The sequence below is a fragment of the Pyrgilauda ruficollis genome, unplaced genomic scaffold (genome assembly GCF_017590135.1).
Source record: "Pyrgilauda ruficollis isolate IOZ18807 unplaced genomic scaffold, ASM1759013v1 scaffold15, whole genome shotgun sequence".
NCBI lineage: Eukaryota > Metazoa > Chordata > Aves > Passeriformes > Passeridae > Pyrgilauda > Pyrgilauda ruficollis.
The window spans coordinates 6,641,531-6,662,105 of NW_024513654.1; the positions used below are offsets into that span (position 1 = coordinate 6,641,531).

The following is a 20,575-nucleotide window of genomic DNA, read 5'->3' on the forward strand; positions in this document are numbered from 1 at the left end:
GCTCAGGAAAATGAAAATGGTCCACAGAGTGAGTGATGGGATGAAACTGGGGTTGGTTTTTGATACTCTTAACTTAATGGTAAAATCTTAAAAATACCTTAGAAAGCATTCATAGTGTAGTAAAAATGTAATTCCTCTAGTCAAAGCATGATCGTGATGGGAGACAATATAAAAGCAATACATGGAAAAGGTCAAAGTTATAATGACAAACATGTCTTATTTTTAGAATTCTGTGCAAAGTATTGGGAGTTTTGTTTTTTTTTAACTTAGGAAATCCTTGTGCTCTAATTGGTATCAGTGCAATGAATTCCACTTCTTTGGGGGACCAGATATTATGAAAGGGTATCAGGAAACTTGGATTTGTATCAGAGATTAGCTATGGCTGTATTCATGGAAGAGAAGTGTATTGCAGTCTTGAGCAAACCAGCTGGATGCCTACTGGCATTTTAAAACAAAGAACTCTAATTCCATTGATGGTCATAACAGTGGTGCCATTGGTTTCAGTAGGAACAGAAGGTTCTTACTTCTGATATGACATATGGGATCTTTTTATTATGCATAAGAATATTTTAAGATTTTTTTATTTGCTTCTCTCCATCTCTTTTTTTATTGTTCTGTAATTATTTTAAAAGGCCATCTTTGTATTTGCAGTAAATGCTCTAGGTTGTCACGTTACATTTGGAAGTTCTGACATTTTGTGCTTAATGCAAAGGAAAATCTCAGCAATGGGAAAAGCTGAATAAGGTTTTCTTCATCAATGCAGCAGTTGCCAGCTAATAGCAATATAGTAAACCCTTATTTTCTTGTGCAAACATCATTAGGAAGGTTTGCTTGGGTCAAAATTATTTTGATGTTCAAAAGGTTATAATCTTTTGAATGAAAAAAATGGGTTTATTCCATTCTTTTGTTGCCTGATGGCTAATCTATACCCATGTTTCGTTCAGTACATCCTTATTTTTCCCTTTTTTCCCCTTATTTTTTCCTAAATTTTAAATCTAGATATAGTGCCTGAATGGGAAATAAAAAAATTTGGCTAAGATTTTGGTATTACCAGCAACCTGACTGAGAGCAGAGCAGTGTATATACACATAGCAGCAGTCACCTTTACCACATGCTGGATGGCTGGAAATTCCAGACAAATGGCCATGAGATATGTGCAAGTGTTTGATTTGTGACATATTCAGTGTGTTCATGGTGAATTCAGTTAACATGGATTTATTGGAGCCACAAAGATCAGCTGCAATAGTGACATTTTTAGTAGGTCTAATGCTTCCCACCTTCCCCTGTGCACCTGGTTCAGCAGCCTACAAATAGCTGAGTGCTGGGATGATTTGGCTTTTGGAGCAGTGGATGTGCATTACACAAATAAAAAAGAGTTATTGCAGCTTTCCTTTTGAGGCAGGGTGGTGTCCTGCAGCCACTCTCAGCTGGGAGTTTGGGAGAGCCTGGAAAAGGCTGTGCTGGGACCCACTGGTGTCTTTATTGTGAGAACACTTACTGAAATACTGGAACTCTGATCTGAAATGGGGAACGGTATTGATCCTGTTGTTAATTCAGAAAATTGTGGGAAGAGTTTGTGTTGGGTTTGTGGCCACTCTGTCAGGATAGAAATATAAATTAACTTGTGTTGATTGGGATATAACACACACTGGTGTTCAGGCATGTTCTTACAGAGGTGATACCACAGTGATGCTCCTTTGCTTATTCTTTGATTTGTGAAACAGCTGTAGGAGAGAGATCCAGTCACATGGGAGTGAGGTCTGAGAAGGTTTGGAAAGTGCAACTTCTCTGGTGAAGCCTTTGCTTTTGTAGTCATCACTCTAAAGTAGTGCAGAATGTGCCTGAAATGGTTTCTGATGGCAGACATGGGGGTTGCATCCTTATTTCTTCTTTTTTACAAAGTCGTTTCTCTTCCATGCACAGAACTGGTGACACGAGGCACATGCAGAAATGCCTCCCCTTCCCTGGTGTGACAGCATTTCTGGGCACTGTGCTGCACAGCCCCTGATTCCCAGGTTCCTGATTTACTTGTCCTGTAAAATTCTACCTGGTGACAAAGCCCACTTTAGCTTATCCATCGTTTATGGCACCTGGGTTACACAGAATCCACTGCTCTGGCATCTGTTCCACTGGGGAGATGAACAAGGTCCATAATATGTGAAGCAGAAAATTTTACTGGTGCCTTATGTAGCTGAATTATGTACAGATGAAAAGTTGAACAGAAAAGAGAAGATTTTGTGTGGCTGCTGAATTTTTTTGTTTTGTTTGAGTACCACCTTAGTGGCTTGTGGCTGGGGAGTCCAGCAGTCGCCCTTCTTTAGCTGCTGCCTTGAAACTGATTATCTGGGACTGTATTGGTCCATGTCTGGCTTTTTTAGTAGTTCCCTGAAGTTTATTCATCCAGTCCTGAATAGGAATGTGTGGCAGGAGCTCTCAAAAATTCAGAATAGACTGATGGCCTTCCAGCTGCCATTAACTGATCTTTCTAATTAAATAATGAGCTTGGTCCTGCTCTCCAGTTCTATCAGAAAGTCAGATTCAGCTGAACACACAATCATTGAAATATCCACACTGCATCAGCAAAGTTTTTATAAATGTTGTGGACTTTGCTTTTAGTCTGCATTCTTTGACACTTAAAGGTTAATCCTTCCTTGCATTTTGTCAAAATTTATAACGTTGCTGATCATTTACTGAAAAACGGAAGAAGCTAAACAGATTAGGCATTGCAGGAAACCACAGAAAATAAACTCCTGCATCTGTTTAGATGAAAAGAAGGATTAATTTAAATTAGGTCTGCTAAACCAGCAATTGGAGCTAATGTGATAATGGACATGATTTCATTATTAATACAATATATTCTGATCTCATAAGTTTACTAATTCTGTAATGGTTTGGGAATCTGCCTGAAAGTGGGGGCCTTCTTTGTTTTCCCTTCAACTTCTGATCTTAAAAATGTACAAGGTGTTCTTTGGCAATTCCTTAGGTTAGGACTAAAGTCAGAAATCTTAATGTGTGTGTTCAAATTTAGTCTATATACATTTATTGAAATTTCCCAAACTGTGTTCCAGGTTAATATTCATATCAGAAGTAAATACAAGAATTTTTATTCAAGAAGTTTGCATAATATTTAGAAAAATATTATTTTAAATGCTGGTTTGTTTGAGGACTTACTTAATTTGGATTCTAAATCAGATTCCTTAGTTTAATTTGGTGTGTAAATTGGCAAGAATTTAAGTGTTTATGTAGTGCATACTGTTTAGCTGTGTTTTTGTCGTAGCATGTAGTTTGACAGAGATAAAGATCCTTAGTAAACATGGAGATAAAGCTGGAACTTGAGCTATGTAGAACATGACTTGATTATGGTTTTTTTTTTTTTTTTTGTTGCAGAAGCCATAATAAGTCATTCTAATTCTAAGAACTGTTCGAAATGCCCTGATCCTATCCAGGACAGTCTAGGCATCAATTTTCAATTTCGTGATTGCAAATCAGGTTCCTTGGAACCCTTTTTCCATTCTCTGGTTTGGAGCAGTTACTTTTGTTTCTGTCAGATCAACCAATCACAGTGCTTTAGAGATAAGGGATTTTTAAAATATCCTGGAATATCCATGCATTTACTGCTCTTCAGAACACAGCTGTAAAAATTGTTACACATGCACATTTTTTTCACCATGGAAACACTTAACAAAATATGAAAGCCCCCACGTAGACAAATATATTTTGACACCTCACAGTTCAGATGGGATAGATAGTATAATGTTACAAATATCCTATTTTCATTTGCTTTTAACAGTCATTTCACTACTTGTTGAGAAGTTTTGGCATTAGATTCAGGATGCGTTGCAGAATTATTTTATTTAGCTGGGTATTTGCAGGAGGAGCTGTGAATGCAGTGCAGAATGGTCCTGGGTTTGGAAGGGTCTTTTTTATTAATTGACTTGAATCAATTCTTGGTAGGATACCACCCAAGTTAGTGGTTTCATTGGGTGGATGTCAGTATTGCTCTGGTTATTTATTCACTGCTCTCTGAGATATGAAAATGTGTATCCTGTCACAGAGAATTTTCTGAGTTGCACACAGAGATATAAATAACTTTTCAAGGCTGATAGCTGAAGACAGGTTGGAAAATCCATCTTAGAAACACAGAATAGTTTGGGGGGTTGGAAAGGACCTTGAAGATCATCTTGTTTCAATGCCCTGCAGTGGGCAGGGACACCTTCCACCGGACCAGGTTGCTCCAAGCCCTGTCCAGCCTGGCTTTGAGCACTTGCAGGGGTGGGGCAGCCACAGCTTCTCTGGATGCCAGTGCATCTCCACTGTCACAGTAAAGAATTTCACCCTGATGTCTAAATGTCTAAATCATATCTTGATGGAAATCTACCCTTGTTCATTTTAAAGTCTTTTTAAACCCTTTCTCCTGTCGTTAGCTGCCCTTGTAAAATGTCCCTCTCTGGCTCTTCTTAGGCCCCCTTTAGGTACTGGAAGGTGCTCTAAGGTCTCCCTGGAGCCTTCTCTCCCAGCCTGTCTCCACAGCAGAGGTGCTCCAGCCCTCTGATCGTCTCTGTGGCCTCCTCTGGACCTGCCCCAGCCATCTCTGAAACATGAGTGCCGAAACAGGTAACCATAACAATTAGTGGCAAAGTGAAACACTGAAAACACATGGTTTGATGTCTACATTTTGTGCTTCAAATCAGCATCCTAAGTGTGGGTGAAATGCAGGTTTCCAAAGATGTTGAGTCAGTGTTGCAATGTCCTGGTCTGCTCAGGAAGTATGGTTCAGGTCGAGCCAGGAATTACAGCAGGATGCAAGGAATATATTTTGTTAGTAATTTAATTTTTTTTTCTATGTTGAGATACTGTTCTTCAATTCTAAAATAAATACCATGTTGCTGGTGCAAAAATTAAGAGGTAAAAATGGCACAAAGGAGGCTGATAACAGCATCTGTTCCAAAGATGTCTTAATGAACCGAGCAGATTCTGCGCTTGTCGCATTTGGCCTGTGACTTTTTGTACTTCACTGCAAGAGGAGTGACTTAACATATTCCTGAAGAACTTGTGTAGAAAATGCAAATACTGTGCTTCTGCACATGCTTCTGAAAATCAGGCTGAATATGCATGTTATAACTTCAAGAAATAAATGAAGTTTCAAGAGCAATATTAAGATTCAGAGGAAGTTTTTTTTTCCTGCACGTGGATTATCTCATACTTGCCCACTGCAGGGTTTTTGAATCTTCCCTGGGAAACAAGACATATTTGACTACTGTTCTTCCCTGCCTAATTCTGAGGTCTTGGAGAGCAGCTCCAGTGTCATGCTGGAGTGATGCTCTGAATTGTCAGTTGTGTCTAGGAATTACATGCTATGAATAAATGTGTGATGCATCCAAGTAGGTGATAAAAAATGCATTGAAATGTATTGCTTATTATTTAATTATTATTATTAATGTTCAGAGGCCTATTACATCATTCTGCTGTACATCTAATTATAGCTTGTATTCTGTGGAAAATAATTCAGTAAGCATTTAGGGCTTAATTTGGAGCAGAGGGGTATGAGATGGACAGGGTGTGTGGTACTTTTTCTACATTCTATTTTGATAAACTATTGCATTCTTCATTGGAGTACAGATTATATATAAATCCATCTCAGCCATCAGTGCTTAATTTGAGTAATTTCCTTTTCTATCATCAACAACTTAAATAAAATAATGAAAAATAAAATTAGTGCATTACAGTATTTGTCATTCATTTGGTCTGTGCCTTTAAATGAAGTTTTAGTATTGTATGCTGGGTAGAAATATTTCTTTGATGACTTGTTAATAATGCTTTCCTTTTTCCCAGCTGGATTCTGTCCTGCAGTAGTATTAACAGCTGCAGGATGTTCCAGTGCAGAGTGTAGTGAAGGATAAAAACAGAGACAGTATTGGGAAAGTTTCAGAATAAAGGCTCAGGATGGACGAATTTCAGCTTACTCTTCCTGCTTTCTCCAGTTGCTCTCAACTCCTCTTTTTTTTTGTAAATGGGTCTGTCTTTTTGGATCTCACAGCTTGTGCTGAGTTTCTGCATTCATACATTTAAATCCTAGGTAGTGTGTGGTGCTCAGGCTGCTTGTACCAGCTATGGTTTTTGAATATGTTTAGGAAGACTTTTAAGATTGTACATGACAATGTAATAAAAGGATGTTAATGAAGGTCAGACATTTTAAAACCTAAACAGCAGTTGTGTGTTAGCATGTTTTAAAGGCAAAACATGTCTTAGATGGCAGCTGTGGAACTGGCTTTGTGTTTTAGCAGATTCTTTACAACTGGAAAACAGTTTAGCAGTATGCAAAGTAACTGTTGTATTCACTCATTCTGCTGGCTGACACTGATGGGTGTTTGTTTCCTTTTAGATGCAGTTTCCACATCTGCTTACTCATCACCAGCCAAAAGCTTGGGAGACCCTGGAATAACTCCACTGTCTCCATCACACATTGTGGTAAGAAATGCACTCTTAACTTCTACTGCATGCTTACATTGCCTTATCCTGCCTGTTTAGTAGCACATAATTTCTTTAGAATTGTCATTTCCCCCATACTGATCCCCTTTATGCTATCCATAGTATTAAGTGAGATTTTGGTCATACTGGAGTTCTTGACAGAGCTCTGATTCCTTTCATTGGGCTCCTGGTTTTTGCTGTTTTTCATTTGCTAAACTCATAGTTTTGCTCCTGCATATTTTTATATCAAACACTTCTTGATCCTGAGGGTTCCCCAGGTCTGTCTCTGTCTCTATCACTGATTTGTTTGGGCAGCCCCTGAAAAGTCTTCTTCCTTTCAGAAAAAAATAAAGATCTTTATGGTACTCGGCAGTAAAACCCAAATTCTCAGAGAAAAGAATCTGCCCAAAGAGAGAGAGAGAGAGATAGAAGCTCAAAATAGAAGTAACTGGTTTTATTTCTTAAGGAAAATAACCACTTCTGTAAGCTTTTAGAACCAAGACCATGTCCCTATAGGTAGTGTGTTTTAATCTCTTGTACATCATGCTCATTTTGTTGATAAACTCCTATGAAAACTCCCACTCTTCTTTCAGATCACTTGTATGATTTGTAACACAGTACATGCAAATATATTTCGTGTTATTGCAAGGAGTTGGGTTCAGAACATTTTTATCCTTGCAGGCTATGGTGGAACACTGCCTTAGCTTTCTGATTCCAGTTCAGAATTGTGCAAAAACCCATCTTCAGGATTTCCAGTGCTCTCCCATAGTTTTTGGCTCTTATTCCCTTCTTTCTCTGTATACTCTTGAAATTCCTCTTTTACTTCTGTCATACTGATGAATTACATCATATTTCAGTTAGATTTGCTCCTTAAACTCTTTGAGGAAGACATTGTCCTAATTGAAAAACTCCTTTTATTAGGAGAATCCAAACAAATCTTTTTTGATTGGAGACCAAAACTTGTTGCTTTTGTTTCTCCATTTCAAGTAGCAGGTGTATGGAGTGATCTTGGAAAATGTAGGGATACAACAGGAATGTGCAGGAAGTGGGAGGTGTGGAATTAACAGAGATCTGTGGTGGAACACTGCCCATAGAGTGAGGCCATGTGGCAGCTGGTCTGTGAAAGGTAACATCAGTTGCTTCCAAGTGTTTCTGGGAGTACAGGCTGAGCAGCCCTGGTGGATTTAGAGCAGCAAGGCTGGTGAAGGGTCTGGAGCATATTGCCCTTGACTGTGTTTTTCAGGAATTGCAGGATTACAGGTAAAAGGCAGGGAAGAAGGTTCAAATTCATCACGAGCAGCTGAGCAGCTTCCCACATTCCAGCACAGGCAGGAGGAGTGCAGCATGTAGTGCTGGCTAAATAGGTGTTATATAAATTCTTCTTTCTAACATGAGATGTAAACCTTATTTCTGTATTTTGGGTGGGTTTGTCTCTGTTATTTCTGAATGGTAATAGTATTTCATGTTCATACTTATGATATAGTTAACTCCTAAAACCACCAAGTAGGTCCCAAATATATTACATTGACGGACAAATTCTTCAGTTGATCAGTTTAAGAAAAACAACCAAACCAGCTCCAAAACCATAAGTTTTAATAATACAGGATAAGAAGTATTCAAAAATGAGTATGAAGGAAGCTTTGTTTAGAAAATGATGTATAAAAGGCTCTAGCATACATGTTGAGTCATGTACTGAATTTCCAATTCCATTGGAATGTGCAGCTTTCTGAGATCAACTTCAGTCATAAGGGCAAATTTAGGGAAATCCTCATTTTCACTGAAGAGATATGCAGGTCTTGCAGAGCAGAACTTGTGACAGGTTACAATGATTCTGATCAGTGATTGTGTCTGTTTTGCTTCTGCTGTTCAACAGAAGGACTCTGATGCAGACGAGGCTGTAGAACAGTTATTTCTTGTTGTTGTGGCTATTGATTTTGGCACAACATCCAGTGGCTACGCCTACAGCTTCACCAAGGAGCCAGAATGTATTCATGTAATGAGGTAAGGGCTGCAATGCAGCATTTGGTTTGTGACTCTGATAACATGGGTTGCCTGCAGTAGCCATAGATACTTTCTACAGGAGCCTGAAGTGTCTGGATTTGTCTGACATTACCACAGTGTGCAGATTGCTCATGGTTATGACTTTTTCTTGCATCTTACTGTATTCTGATTTGCTTTAGTAGTCCATGGGAGCACATCCCCTTTCTTTTTTTGCTGAGTTTGCAAGATGACAGAGTAGAAGGAGCAATCCGAGTATTCAGAATTGTTCAGGGAGCAGAGTTAATAAGTAAATCAGGATGCCCTTATCTCAGACACTGATTTTCTAAAGGTCATGGCATCCAGGAGGTGCCCATCCCCTGGAATCACTGGGTATAGTTGGGTGTAACACCTGATTACTTGCACTGGGAGTTCCTTTGGCTGATGTAAGCTTTGTGGTATTAAATCTGAATCAAATCTATAATAATGATCCATTGATATTGGGAAATAAGCAATCAAAAGGCATGGATTTGAAAATGAAGGTTTGATGTGAAATCTGTCTCTGTTATATGTATGTAAAGGACAGAATTTTGATGCTGTGATGTAGGGAGTTTTTAACTTTTTCATTTCTTGATTAAATCAGCACAATACAATTCTGTGCAATCACAAATGCAAAAACTGTTATGGCAGTTACCTGAGATGTTTGTCCTACAAAATATTGCTATAATATTTTATAGTATTTGTTAAAAAGTTATTTATAACTTAAAACTTAATTTAAAATATTTAATTCTTATTATAGTATATTTAAAATGACTATATTGTAATGAGAGCAAGATATAGATAATTTTAGTCCTCTAATTTATATGTATAAGGATATATAAGGATATGTAACTTAAAACTTAATCAAAAAATATTTGATTCTTATAGTATATTTTAAATTACTATATTCTAATGAGAGCAAGATACAGATAATTTTAGACATAAAGAGTATATGTATAAGGATATATAAGGATATGTAAGGATATATATATATGAAAAGCTCAACCATAGATGCTCTTCTAAATAATGCTGCCGTTGCAGAAGTAGGTACTGTGCTGTAATACTGAGAACAAAAGGTCAAAAAGCCTAATTTGCTGCAGTCCAGTGTGATATACTGCATTTTTTCTAAGCAAAGATGGTAGCTGAATGCAGCTCCCTAAATCTCAGCAGACACTATTGATTGTGCAGTCAGCCTGCATAGTTGGCTTTTGTATGGCTGCAAACTAATGCAGCTGAGGGACTTAAAGTACTGTCTAAAGGAAAGTAAATTTAGAAATGGTATTCTGCCATCCAGATGAAAAGATATATACCATTTGCAGGATGGACAAGTAATGCTTTCCAGGTCTTTTCTGCATTTCAGCCCTCTCTTGTTCTCTGAGCAGCACAGGAAGGTGCACAAGGCTGCAGTCAAAGGACATGCCCTGTGTTGCTGCCTCAGTCAGCTCTCAGGGTGGGCAGGCTGGAGCCCGTGTTTATCATCTCCTGTTCTCTTTGGCAGCACGTCATTAATTAAACTTCTTAAAGAAATTGGATGGAATAGGGAAAAATCTCTGAAGCTGTATCTGAGCAAGCCTAAATTGTGTTTAGAACAACGTGTTCATGTAAACGCTGGAGGTTTTACTGTGTGGGATCACTGCTGTTTCTGGGGAAGTCCTTGAGGTGCCTTGGACTCAAGTTTTACCTTAGGACCTGATTTTGCTGCTGGATTCACAATATGGATTAGATTCTCCTTCCCTGAGGAAATCCCTTCTCCTTACCAGACTTCCTGCTGTCAGTCACTGGGACATTGAAATCCAGGCGCTGATTCCAAATCTCAGCTGACATTTGGCTACTTGTGGTTCAAAACATGACATCTTCCTCCTTATGCAGTAATGGCACCATGACTGTGATTTCAGAGCTATGTAGCTATGATAGGAGATACTGGAATTGAAAGAAATGAAATAAATTACTTCATGTGCTTCCAACCAGAGGAGAAGAACTTTTTTTTTTGAGGGGGGTGTATTTGTATTTCCAGCAGGTATTTCAAACAGTGGTAAATATTTTAATACCAAGTATTATTTTAATTTTTTTCAAAATAGATATTTCTATCTGGGAAGGATTTTGGCAAGATGTAATTGAAATGGTCTTACAAAATAATATATGTAATATTTTTATATATATTTATATATTAATACTCACAAAATCATGAAATTCAGTCAGAAGAATGCTTTATTTATTAAGGTAAGTCTGCAGTAGTTCAGAAAGTATTAAGGGCTGTATATTATGAGGCTTACATGTAGGATAACTTACAAATATTTCAGCAGAGTAAATGTAGCTTCCTGCCGGCACTCGAGACTGTTTACATTAAAGTAAAGCATACCAGTGATGCATGGTCCTCTCCACTTCCTAACATTTTTTCCACCTTCCCTCCTTAGTGTTGATTCTTTCCAGATACTTAGATTTCTGACTGCCTTTTAACAAAGCTGCTTTTTTCTAAAAGGGTAAGATGGGTTTATTTAGAAGGTCCTACTTTGGAAAGGAGTGAACACACAAGGATTTAGCTCCAGGTTTGAGTGTAGTGCCAGCAGTGCCATGATTCTTGTTGTGTAATTAGGATGTAAGCAAAGTAATTTTTGACTTTGTGTTTATTTGCTGTGATGCCCAAAGCTAAAAATTAAAAAAAAAGAGTTTATAAGCATTGACTGAACGAAGTTCTTTAAGCATATATTTATCTTCAAATGTATGAGTGGCCTCACTCATCTCAGCATGTTTGGAGTTGGGTGTGGGTTTGTAAATGTTCAGTGAATGACTTCACTTTGATTGCAAAACATTGGTTACTGTTTTATCAGTTTTAGGTAGTACTGACAACTCTTGATGGTTGCCCCCAGCTTCTGTTACAGGTAGCTGTGGTTCAGGTTCTTTTTGCAGAGGGAGTGTGTTACAATGAGTGCTGTTTGCAGCATAACTTGAGACTGGAGGAAAGGCATCTGAGCTGCCTGGCCATGAGCTCAGCACTTCAGTGAGCAGGGCAGTGCCAGAGCCACATGGAAAATTTGCTGCTGTAGAACGAGTTAGTAACATCTCATTTGGAGGGAATACATGAGATATTACACAGTTCTGAAAAACTCCTCTTATGAGTTATATGCACATACATGAAGTTACAGATGTTTTGGCTACTGGCTAGATAGCTGAATGGGACTATTTCACAGATGGAGAATAAATGAAAAAATGCATGTGGCTATGAAACAAATGGCATCTGTCTTTGGAAGGAGGGAGAATGTGGTGTCTTTTCAGTGCAACTTCAGGTTTTTCCCCTTTCCCTCTCTTCCCTGTTAGACTAGTTATTGGGAGGCACACACCTGCCTTTTTTCTGCCTACACACTGCTGGTGGCATTCAGCTGCGTTTTGATGACCCCAGTGTTTCATTTCCTTGGCTGTGGTGCTGCAGCTCTGGATCAAATTCTCATCACTCTGCACAAGTCCCTCTTTGATCTGTCTTAGCCAGATTGAAGTGCAAGTAAAGGCATTTCTCTAACCTTCTTGTAACCTCGTGCTTCTTTCCTCACTGACTCTCTTGCCTCTATTTTCACTTCTAGTATACAGTTAGATGCTCTGTGGCTATAAACAAGTCTATGTTGTTTATATTTCTGTTCAGATATTCCACTTTATATCAGCTTGGGAACTCATATGTCTGCATTTGAAAGAAATCTACCTTGGTTCTCTTTTAATAGTTTTTTTAACTGTGATTCTGCACTGCAAAAATATCCCACACATGTATTTAGAGCTATTCTGGCTTTATGCTTTTGATAGGCATTTCTTTTTTATTTGTATTTTTCCTGATTTTTACCATTATTTTGCCTGTTTTGGTACCGTGAAAGCAAACTGCAAACAAAAGTATTGCAGTCCTAGTCCTACTGACTAAAATCCTCCTGTAACTGGAGTGAGGCCAGGGCTCCACCTGGCAAGAGTGTTGCAGCCAGGAGTTGCCATTCCCATACTTTATCTGCTTCTCTCTAGAAAAACATCACACAGGAATATTTCTAAATCTCTGATTGCAAATGGTAGTCATGCTTCCCCTTCTCTTTCCTTGCTGTCCTTTCTGTGACTGAACAGTAATACAAGCTGAGGGCTTTAGAAGGTGCTGAGCAATTACCGTGTCCAGTTTCCATCAGAAACTCATCAGGAAGCAAACATCCAATTCTCCAGGTGGCTTTGAAAATTCCATCCCGCGGCATTGAACGTAAATTTGTCTTCATTTAAACTGCACCTTAAGCATGCTTGTTCTGGAAAGAGAAAATGTGCCTGGCCATAATGAAAAACAAAGAGGCATTGTTATTAGCCACAGCCTATTTATGGCGTTTCCCACCAGTGACTCAGAATGAATCATTAATGATTCCAAGCAAAAACGATATCAGTCTGTCTCCTCTCTGCTTGCAGCGGGTGTGTGGGATTTAACAATCTGCTGGAATAGCAGTGTTTTCTGTTCATGAGCTGTGAGATCCCAGCTTCTTCACATTGGAACCATATGTTTGCTGTAACACCTACTCAAAGATTTTGGAGTTGACCAAGTGGATTTCTAGCAGCAGGTTAGAAGAAATGACCTGGAGCAGAGCCCTTGCCAGCTGATCATGGCTCAGGGGCTGAGCAGCGGAACTGGGCAGATTTAGGGAAGCTTTTTCAAGTGGATGAATGTGGAAATCATTCCGCTCCTCATCATGCTGTTTCTGCTTTCAGGGCAGTGGAATTGTCATCTGCACTGAAGGAAGTTCAGATGTGTTATTCTCTGCTGCTTGAGCTAAAAAGAGAGATTTTACCCTGTTTGATCCAGTTGAATGATCTGAAGGGGTCCCAGCCCTTCAGAAAATCCCATTCCTTGTTACTTTACCAAGTACCAACCCCTTAGATTGCAGTTTGCCATGTCAGTTTTCTGCCTTGGTCTGGAGGTCAAGTAGTGTTCAATGGATTGAGCTGTTTCTGAGAGTGAAATGGAAATTATTTTTTCTACATACTCTTCCTATGTCACATAAACAGCTACCACAGAGCAAGGCAGACTTTTTATGCTTCAGAATGAGGGCTTTGGCAGGAGTATGTTCTGAAAGTACGTTTTGCTATCTTTAGAAAAAGCAATTGACGTGTAGTTTAATAATGAATGCAGTTGCCTGTGTGATCTTAACTTGGCTCCTGTTTGAGCTGTGTTATGATTATGTCTGAGAGCATAAACAGATTTTCCACTGATGCCTTTTTAAGAAAATGTTTTCTGGTAAATGTTTGTTTCTCATACAGAAAGTACTTGTATATGGTGGGGGCAGGAACAGTAATATGAGTTTCTTCCATTCTGCCTTTTTTTGTGATGGAGAAGGAACGCTCACAGCTGTTTCTACAACTTTCTACTGTCTGACCTTTTTGTCCTGCCATGCCCCCTTCAGTTCCTGCTGCTGGGTGTTCCCATATTCAATGTTCTTATTTATTTCCTTATTTATTTCCTTATCCGTTCTGTGAAAGCAGCTTTGGGTTTACTGTTGCCTTAATACTTTCATGGGTATCCCCTAAAAATACCTTCACAATCTTGATGAGATAGGATAGTTTTATTCACCAGTAGTGACAGAAATATTTAGGTGCCTTTAACATCCTTGGAGGTTGGGGAAATCTGCTTCATTTTTGACATTTTAAAACTTGTGCAGCATTTTGGGTATTTGAAATACAAAATCCATCAACTTCACATGAGTAGAAAGTGCAGTGCAGAAAGCTCAGCATCTGCAGGCATGGATGCCTTCAGAGTTTCAGGTGTCTAGGAAATGAAGCACATGATCAGATGTTGGTTGAACTGGCTTGTCCTGTTTCAGGGAATATTCTGGGACAGAAATGGGGATTTAATCAACCTCCCCCGGGTGATGTTAGGTGACTTAAGCAGGTCCCTAAAAATGGGAAAGATACGCCTTGCAAGTAACCATTCATGAAGTCTGAATCACAATTGGAAAGGCCATATTTGGGGTTTTATTAGTAGTGTCCTTGGATAATTACTGGGTTTTTTCTCTGCAATATTTATTACATGTGTTGGCTTAGGTAGAAATTTTAAGTGCAGAACTGTTTCCTTAGTTTTGTATGGCTTACTTCAGGGAACCTGTGTTCTTATCTGAGTGTGATGTATCCTTAAGAATTATACATAATCACAAAAATGTGTTGAATTACCTGAAATGAAAATTCCGCTCCTTTTTTCTTATGTGGGAGTAAAACCACTTGATTTTGGTATTACAAGGTTTGAAATTACTGTCTTTGGAGGGAAAAGCAATCTGCAATTTGCCACTGCATAGCTTTTTCTCATGATACACTTGTTTTTTCTTGCTCTAACCCTGAGCATCACTTACTGGAGCTGTTTCACTTTTTGGCCAGACGATGGGAAGGTGGAGATCCAGGTGTTTCCAACCAGAAGACCCCAACCACTATCCTCCTAACACCTGAGAGAAAGTTCCATAGCTTTGGCTATGCAGCAAGAGACTTCTACCATGACTTGGATCCCACTGAATCAAAGCACTGGTTGTATTTTGAAAAGTTTAAGATGAAGCTGCATACCACTGGTGTAAGTAACACCCAAACTGTGTTTGCTACTCAAGTTGTTTTCCTCTGAACACTACTAAATTTTCGTGAACTGGAAGGGAAGCATCTCTACTTTTGGAGAGTAAATTGAGTAAATTAAACTCTTCTCTTAGCATTATGATTCCTTTTGTTTCTCACTGCATTTGGCAGCTGTATCTTGCCAGCCTTCCTTGTAGATCTTAAAAGTTCAGTATCTGCTTTGCTTAAATCTTCATGTCCTGTGTGGGGAGTCTGCATGAGGTTGGTTTGTTCAGTAAATCTGGTCAGCAGAAATGAGATATAAGAGCCAGACTGAGCTCTAGAGCAGCCAAGCAAATCCACCCAGAATTCATTGCCAGAACTGCAAGTGCCAGTAGGGCTGTTAATTTGACATTATTCCTACTGATTGTGTTTTTGTCTTTAATCCATTTTAGAGCTTTGGGAATTAGCCAGTACTTTCTGTTTTGAGGTGTTTTCTGATTTCATCTGTTGGTGGGAAACCAAAAATCTGTACTTGAATTAAATATCTTGCATGTGCAACTTCATTGCAGTTATTTACTGATATATTTATTGCAATGGTTTAATATTTAGTCCATATTTCTTTCTCTGCCTGCAGTTATTTGTAGGCATGGTAAGTGTTTAAAAACAAAGTCTAAAATAAGCAGCAAAGTGTCATGCTCCAGGAAATTCAAGTGATGAGTTAAATCCTCTTCAGAATAGTTCTGTCACTTTTTCCTAATCAGGTGAATAATGAAGAGTTCACTGTCCTCAAGCAGTGGGAATTAATTTGATGTTTGCCTTTTTCTTTTAATAACTTCCAGTTATTTTCTTTCATGTAGAATCTTACCATGGAGACAGACCTGACAGCTGCAAATGGCAAAAAAGTCAAAGCACTTGAGATATTTGCTTATGCTCTGCAATTCTTTAAGGAACAGGCATTAAAGGTGGGGTAATGCTTCCTTATCAAGATTTTCTGTATTTATAACTAGTATAAATATGAGCTTAATATTTTTAGCATTGCCAAGCTTTGACCTGAGTTGTATTTGATGTAAACAAAGCAAGGCAGGTGTAGAAACTCTGGGCAGGCTGTGGGCTCTGGAGAGCTCACAATAGCCTGAAGTAATTTCCCCTTGCACAGGTCAAGCTTGATTCACTAATAGCATCCCTATGATGCATGCAGAGTTCTGAATAGCTTTTTACTGGTTTTGGTATTTTCTACTGCATTTTTAATGAAGCAAAAAAAAAAAAAATAGGTACATTTGACAGGAAAATGTAAAAGCTTATTATTATTTTCCATTTCTGATTTGAAATGTTGCAGTGCTCATTTCTTGCAGTCTTCATGGATCACAAGGTTGTTTTTCTTATTCTCCAATGGAATACCTGTCCCCAGTAAACAGGTTCTGAGATGCTAAATCTCATGTAAATAGTCAATTGTGAGTTAAGTAAACATTGGCTTCCAACATGCCACTATAATGTCAATGTGAGCAGAGCAATTCCTGGGTCAAATCAGAGTATTCATCCAAGCAAGTGTTGTTTAAAATAGCCTTGTGGTTAAGAGCTAACCTACTTTTTTGAATGGGTTTAATTTATTTTCTCTGAGATCCCAGTCTATTCCTTATGGCTGCAGAGAAACAATCCTGCCACTACAGCTCAAATGCCTCATCTTGTCAGGGACATTTTTAGCTGTACTTTTTTGGGGTTGGTTGTGGAGTCACAGACTTGGGCCTATGTGTAGACTGGGGATATTCTTAGCAATTATGAATGTTGTATAAAATTCCTTATATTTAGTGTGCTGCCTGCCCAGGACTACATCCTTTTCCTGATGTTAATAACTAAATCCCTGGCATTTGTGAGTGAATCCTGGAACTAATTAGGCATGCCATGTGAGTGAGCTGTAACTTTGGACTGTACTGTGTCTGTCTGTGGTGCCCTGTGCAGTATAAAGGTGCTACTTTTCCAGCATGGATTTTTGAACTGCAGCATAGCTAAACAAACACAACACCCTGGCTCAGCACACGCAGAAGCACTTTTTTTACATTCTAAAGGCCTGTTGTCCACCTTTCTGAACCTTTCTCTGTTTGGATGGAGATTTAGATAGGACATATGGTAATGACATTTTACTTGGAACCTTGCCCAAAACATGTCAGTATATCACCTAATTTGCAAATGCAATACAGACTTCCCTCTTTTTTAAGGGGAGAAAAAAAAAGGACAATAAAAGTACTAAACCAGTCTTGAATGTTTGCTTAAAGTAAAATTTTGAAGGACCAGTCAGTCATTTTTTAGAGGGGTTAACTGTAACTTCCCCTTGTTAACTGCATTATAAAAGTTTGATTTAAAGGTGAGTGGTGTATAAAGAAGTAATTGAAAAATCCAGATTGTAAAATATAAATATTCATCACTGATACGCCAAATATTTTTTGTGTATTAATCAAGATGTAAGTGTGAATTCTTCAAGCTAACAGCAAATCCCACACTATGGCTAAGGTTGTACATAAATGTGCTATAATATTCTGTAAATTGCTGCTTTTGCAAAAGCCAACTTTTCTACTTTATTTTGAGCAGTAAACTTTTCTCTAGGCCTCCTTGAGAAAGCTTCAACCTTAATCCCACCTTTTGGCACAGTAAAGCATTCTTGGCAGGTTGGAAGTAATTCTGATTTGTAGCATGGATGTAACAGGAAAAAAATTGAAAAGAGGGTTACTGTTATCACAGCCAGCAGAAAATAATGTTTTCCTGTAGACACCCATCATTTTACATTCCCCTCTATTTTCCTTTTTTTTTATTTTTGTTTCTTTTTTAGGAGCTCAGTGACCAAGGAGGTTCGGACTTTGAAAACACTGAAGTAAGATGGGTCATTACAGTGCCTGCTATTTGGAAGCAGCCTGCAAAGCAGTTTATGAGACAAGCTGCCTACAAGGTAATATTACAGCTGAATATAGAAATGCCCCTTTAAAGCCCTAGTTTATAAGGTAAATGATAAAATGTATTTGGGACAGTTTAGTATAAATACAGTCTGGAAACGTTGAAAGAGGAATTAACTCTACCAAGCAGTAGCTGTAGGTTGTATGTGTTCACCTCTTAAATGCCTTTTGCTTACTATTTACTTTTATATATTGGTGTCCCTCACTGCAGACTGATATTTTAGTCATCTTGGACAATGTATTCCTGCTGAATTCAGTGCACATGGAACAGATGCAGTTTTGAGACCCTAGGGAAAGTTGAGTTTAAAATACTGGACACAGTTTTGTTTTGTTACTTTCTTTAGGTCATCACAGACTTTTAAAGATTAACAAAAAAAAAAAAAAAAAGGGAAAAAGGAGGAAAAGAAAAAAGCCTCCTTGGTGGGACTTTTTTTCCAGTTCCCATTTTCCCACAGTAAGAATGAAAGGACTGTGAACCAGATAGTCTGGATATAAAATAAAGTTCAAATTATATTTTTGCTAGTAAGAGTTTTATCTGCATTTAATTCTTTCCCCCCAACCGCCCCTCAGATATGTGCACTTTCCATATGCATGTCCTTTATTTCAAATTCAGTTTGTGTCTCTAGTACATGAGATGTACACATCCTTCTTTTCATCAGGATATTCATTTTTAGTTTTTTTGGGTTTTTTTTTAATTTTTGGTCAGAGACTTGTGTAACGCATTGGCAGCAGCTATGCAATGCAGAGTTTGTAAAATATCTTCTAGCACATGAGTTATTTGCAGAGTGCTTCTGGGAAGCACCCAGATTTTTCTAACTCTGTTTCTAATGTTGAGCAACATTTTTCTTAACAGTCTGTATTGTGGGATTGCTAATGCTAGTGCCAGAAGCAAAACACTCTTAAAGTTCTGATGGAAGGACACGGTTGTAGGTAAATCTGAAACACTAGAGACCCATTCATTATCTCTGTATATTGTTGTCTGCCTGCTGTCTGTGTGCATGTGTGCTCGTGAAGTGGGAGCTGTGTAAGGAGCAGGGCAGGGTGCAGGTAGATCTCTTGGCATTTCTCATTTGTGGCACAATGGAATGTTGTTAATTAGTGTCTGTGTCTGTGGTTGTGTCTGTGGTTGTGTACTTCTATGGGCAAGCTTGACAAACACCAAGGGCTGACAAGGCTTTTAACTTGGGGTGTGTGATCCACTGCAGGAAAACTCGAGCTTAGAGAAATAATTCATGTTAACTTGACACGTGGCTGATTTTTTTCAAAGCAGTGGGGATGAAGAAACAAATGGAGAAAACAGAATTCTGAATTGCCATTCAGTCTTTCAGATTCCTATTGCTGCATCCAAATGTTCCTCAGGGATGGATCAGAAATTGCGGCTTTTGTTAGCTACTGGAAGATAGAAGAATCTTGAAAATGAGGGGCATCATGTAGAGAAGAGTGTGAAAAGGCAGTGGTAGAAACCTTGTAACAGGAGACACACTGAAGTACAACCACCAGTCTGAGCTGAGAGTTAACTTGCAGAAAATATTAATGAGCTGTGGAAATCTGCTGAGCAATCCATGTCAAATGAGGTAGCTCCAAGAGAACTGAAGTACTAAAACAGCTTCAGTCACTGGCTCACAGTGTAAAGCCCAGCCTTTCTGGAATGGTTAAGTAGTTGTCTAGGCAAAGCTAATGCAGTAAAGTAAGAAGTGTTGGAAATCTGTTTCTGTGCTCAACACCATCAGCTTGTGACCAGCCTATGATCTCAGAGCACCTCTGATGTCCCCTCATCTCTGCTTTGCCTTAAACAAAACATTGCTAACCTGGATCTCCTCATCTGCCCAGGGGCTCCTGCACTGTCCCCTTCCAGCTGCTGTGCTGCTTCCTCACTGAATGAGTAATCTGCTTGTTCCCTTCAGCTCCCAGCTCTTCCTCTCTCCTTCTATCCAGCCTATCAAAATCCTGCTAACTCTGTCTGCATGACAGCTTTTCCTGTCTTTGCACACTGCTGAGCTTTCATCCAAGCTGTCAGTGATTTTTGCATCTTGGTTATTGCAACATCATTTCCTTGGCTTCAGCAGCTGTAGTCTGGCCTGGTTTGTATCTCTTCAGAATATTGCCCCTAAAGAGTTTTGTAGCCTTGCATTTGACCGGGAATCAGCCCACATTTGACTCCATCTGTGTCATCTCAGACATAAGCTGCATGAACATCTCTATTGCTTACTTATTTTCCTCTTCTGAAACTCTTTCTTAAAATGTTGGGTTTTTTCATGCCTACAAAAACTTGACTGTGATTAACCTACTTACATGAGAAAACTACTCCTCATTGCTTCTTGCTGTTACTCTGCCTGCCCTATCTGTATCCATCTTTTGTGCTTTTTGTATCCTTAACAATTTTCATAGCTGAGTTACTACCTCTTTGAAGCAGGTATTTGCTTGTTCTCTCTGGGGCCTCTCTGAGGGACTCAGTCTGGCAGGCTGTAGAGAGTTGCATGTCTTTAAAAATTATTTTACTGAATCAAAATTACTTTATTCCTGAATGGCAGTTCACAGATGCTTTTTCCTGTGTCTCATGTTTAACTCCCATGTGTCCAGAGGTGGCTCTGAGGCTCTGGGACACTTGTTGAGGT

General features: G+C 38.8%; 1 protein-coding gene across 3 annotated transcripts in view; it reads left to right on the forward strand.

Annotated features, from left to right (window-relative positions):
• The window catches only part of HSPA12A (heat shock protein family A (Hsp70) member 12A), a 54,096-nt gene that overhangs the window by 7,304 nt on the left and 26,217 nt on the right, over positions 1-20,575 (forward strand). The window contains exons 2-7 of one of the 3 annotated variants that reach the window (XM_041461415.1): positions 4,462-4,614; positions 6,383-6,468; positions 8,342-8,469; positions 14,854-15,040; positions 15,876-15,980; positions 17,840-17,956. In XM_041461415.1, coding sequence (XP_041317349.1) covers positions 4,599-4,614; positions 6,383-6,468; positions 8,342-8,469; positions 14,854-15,040; positions 15,876-15,980; positions 17,840-17,956 — 639 coding nt within the window. In that variant the 5' untranslated portion in view covers positions 4,462-4,598. The remainder of the gene's footprint in view (positions 1-4,461; positions 4,615-6,382; positions 6,469-8,341; positions 8,470-14,853; positions 15,041-15,875; positions 15,981-17,839; positions 17,957-20,575) is intronic. The other 2 variants (XM_041461416.1, XM_041461417.1) reach the window with 2 other exon arrangements.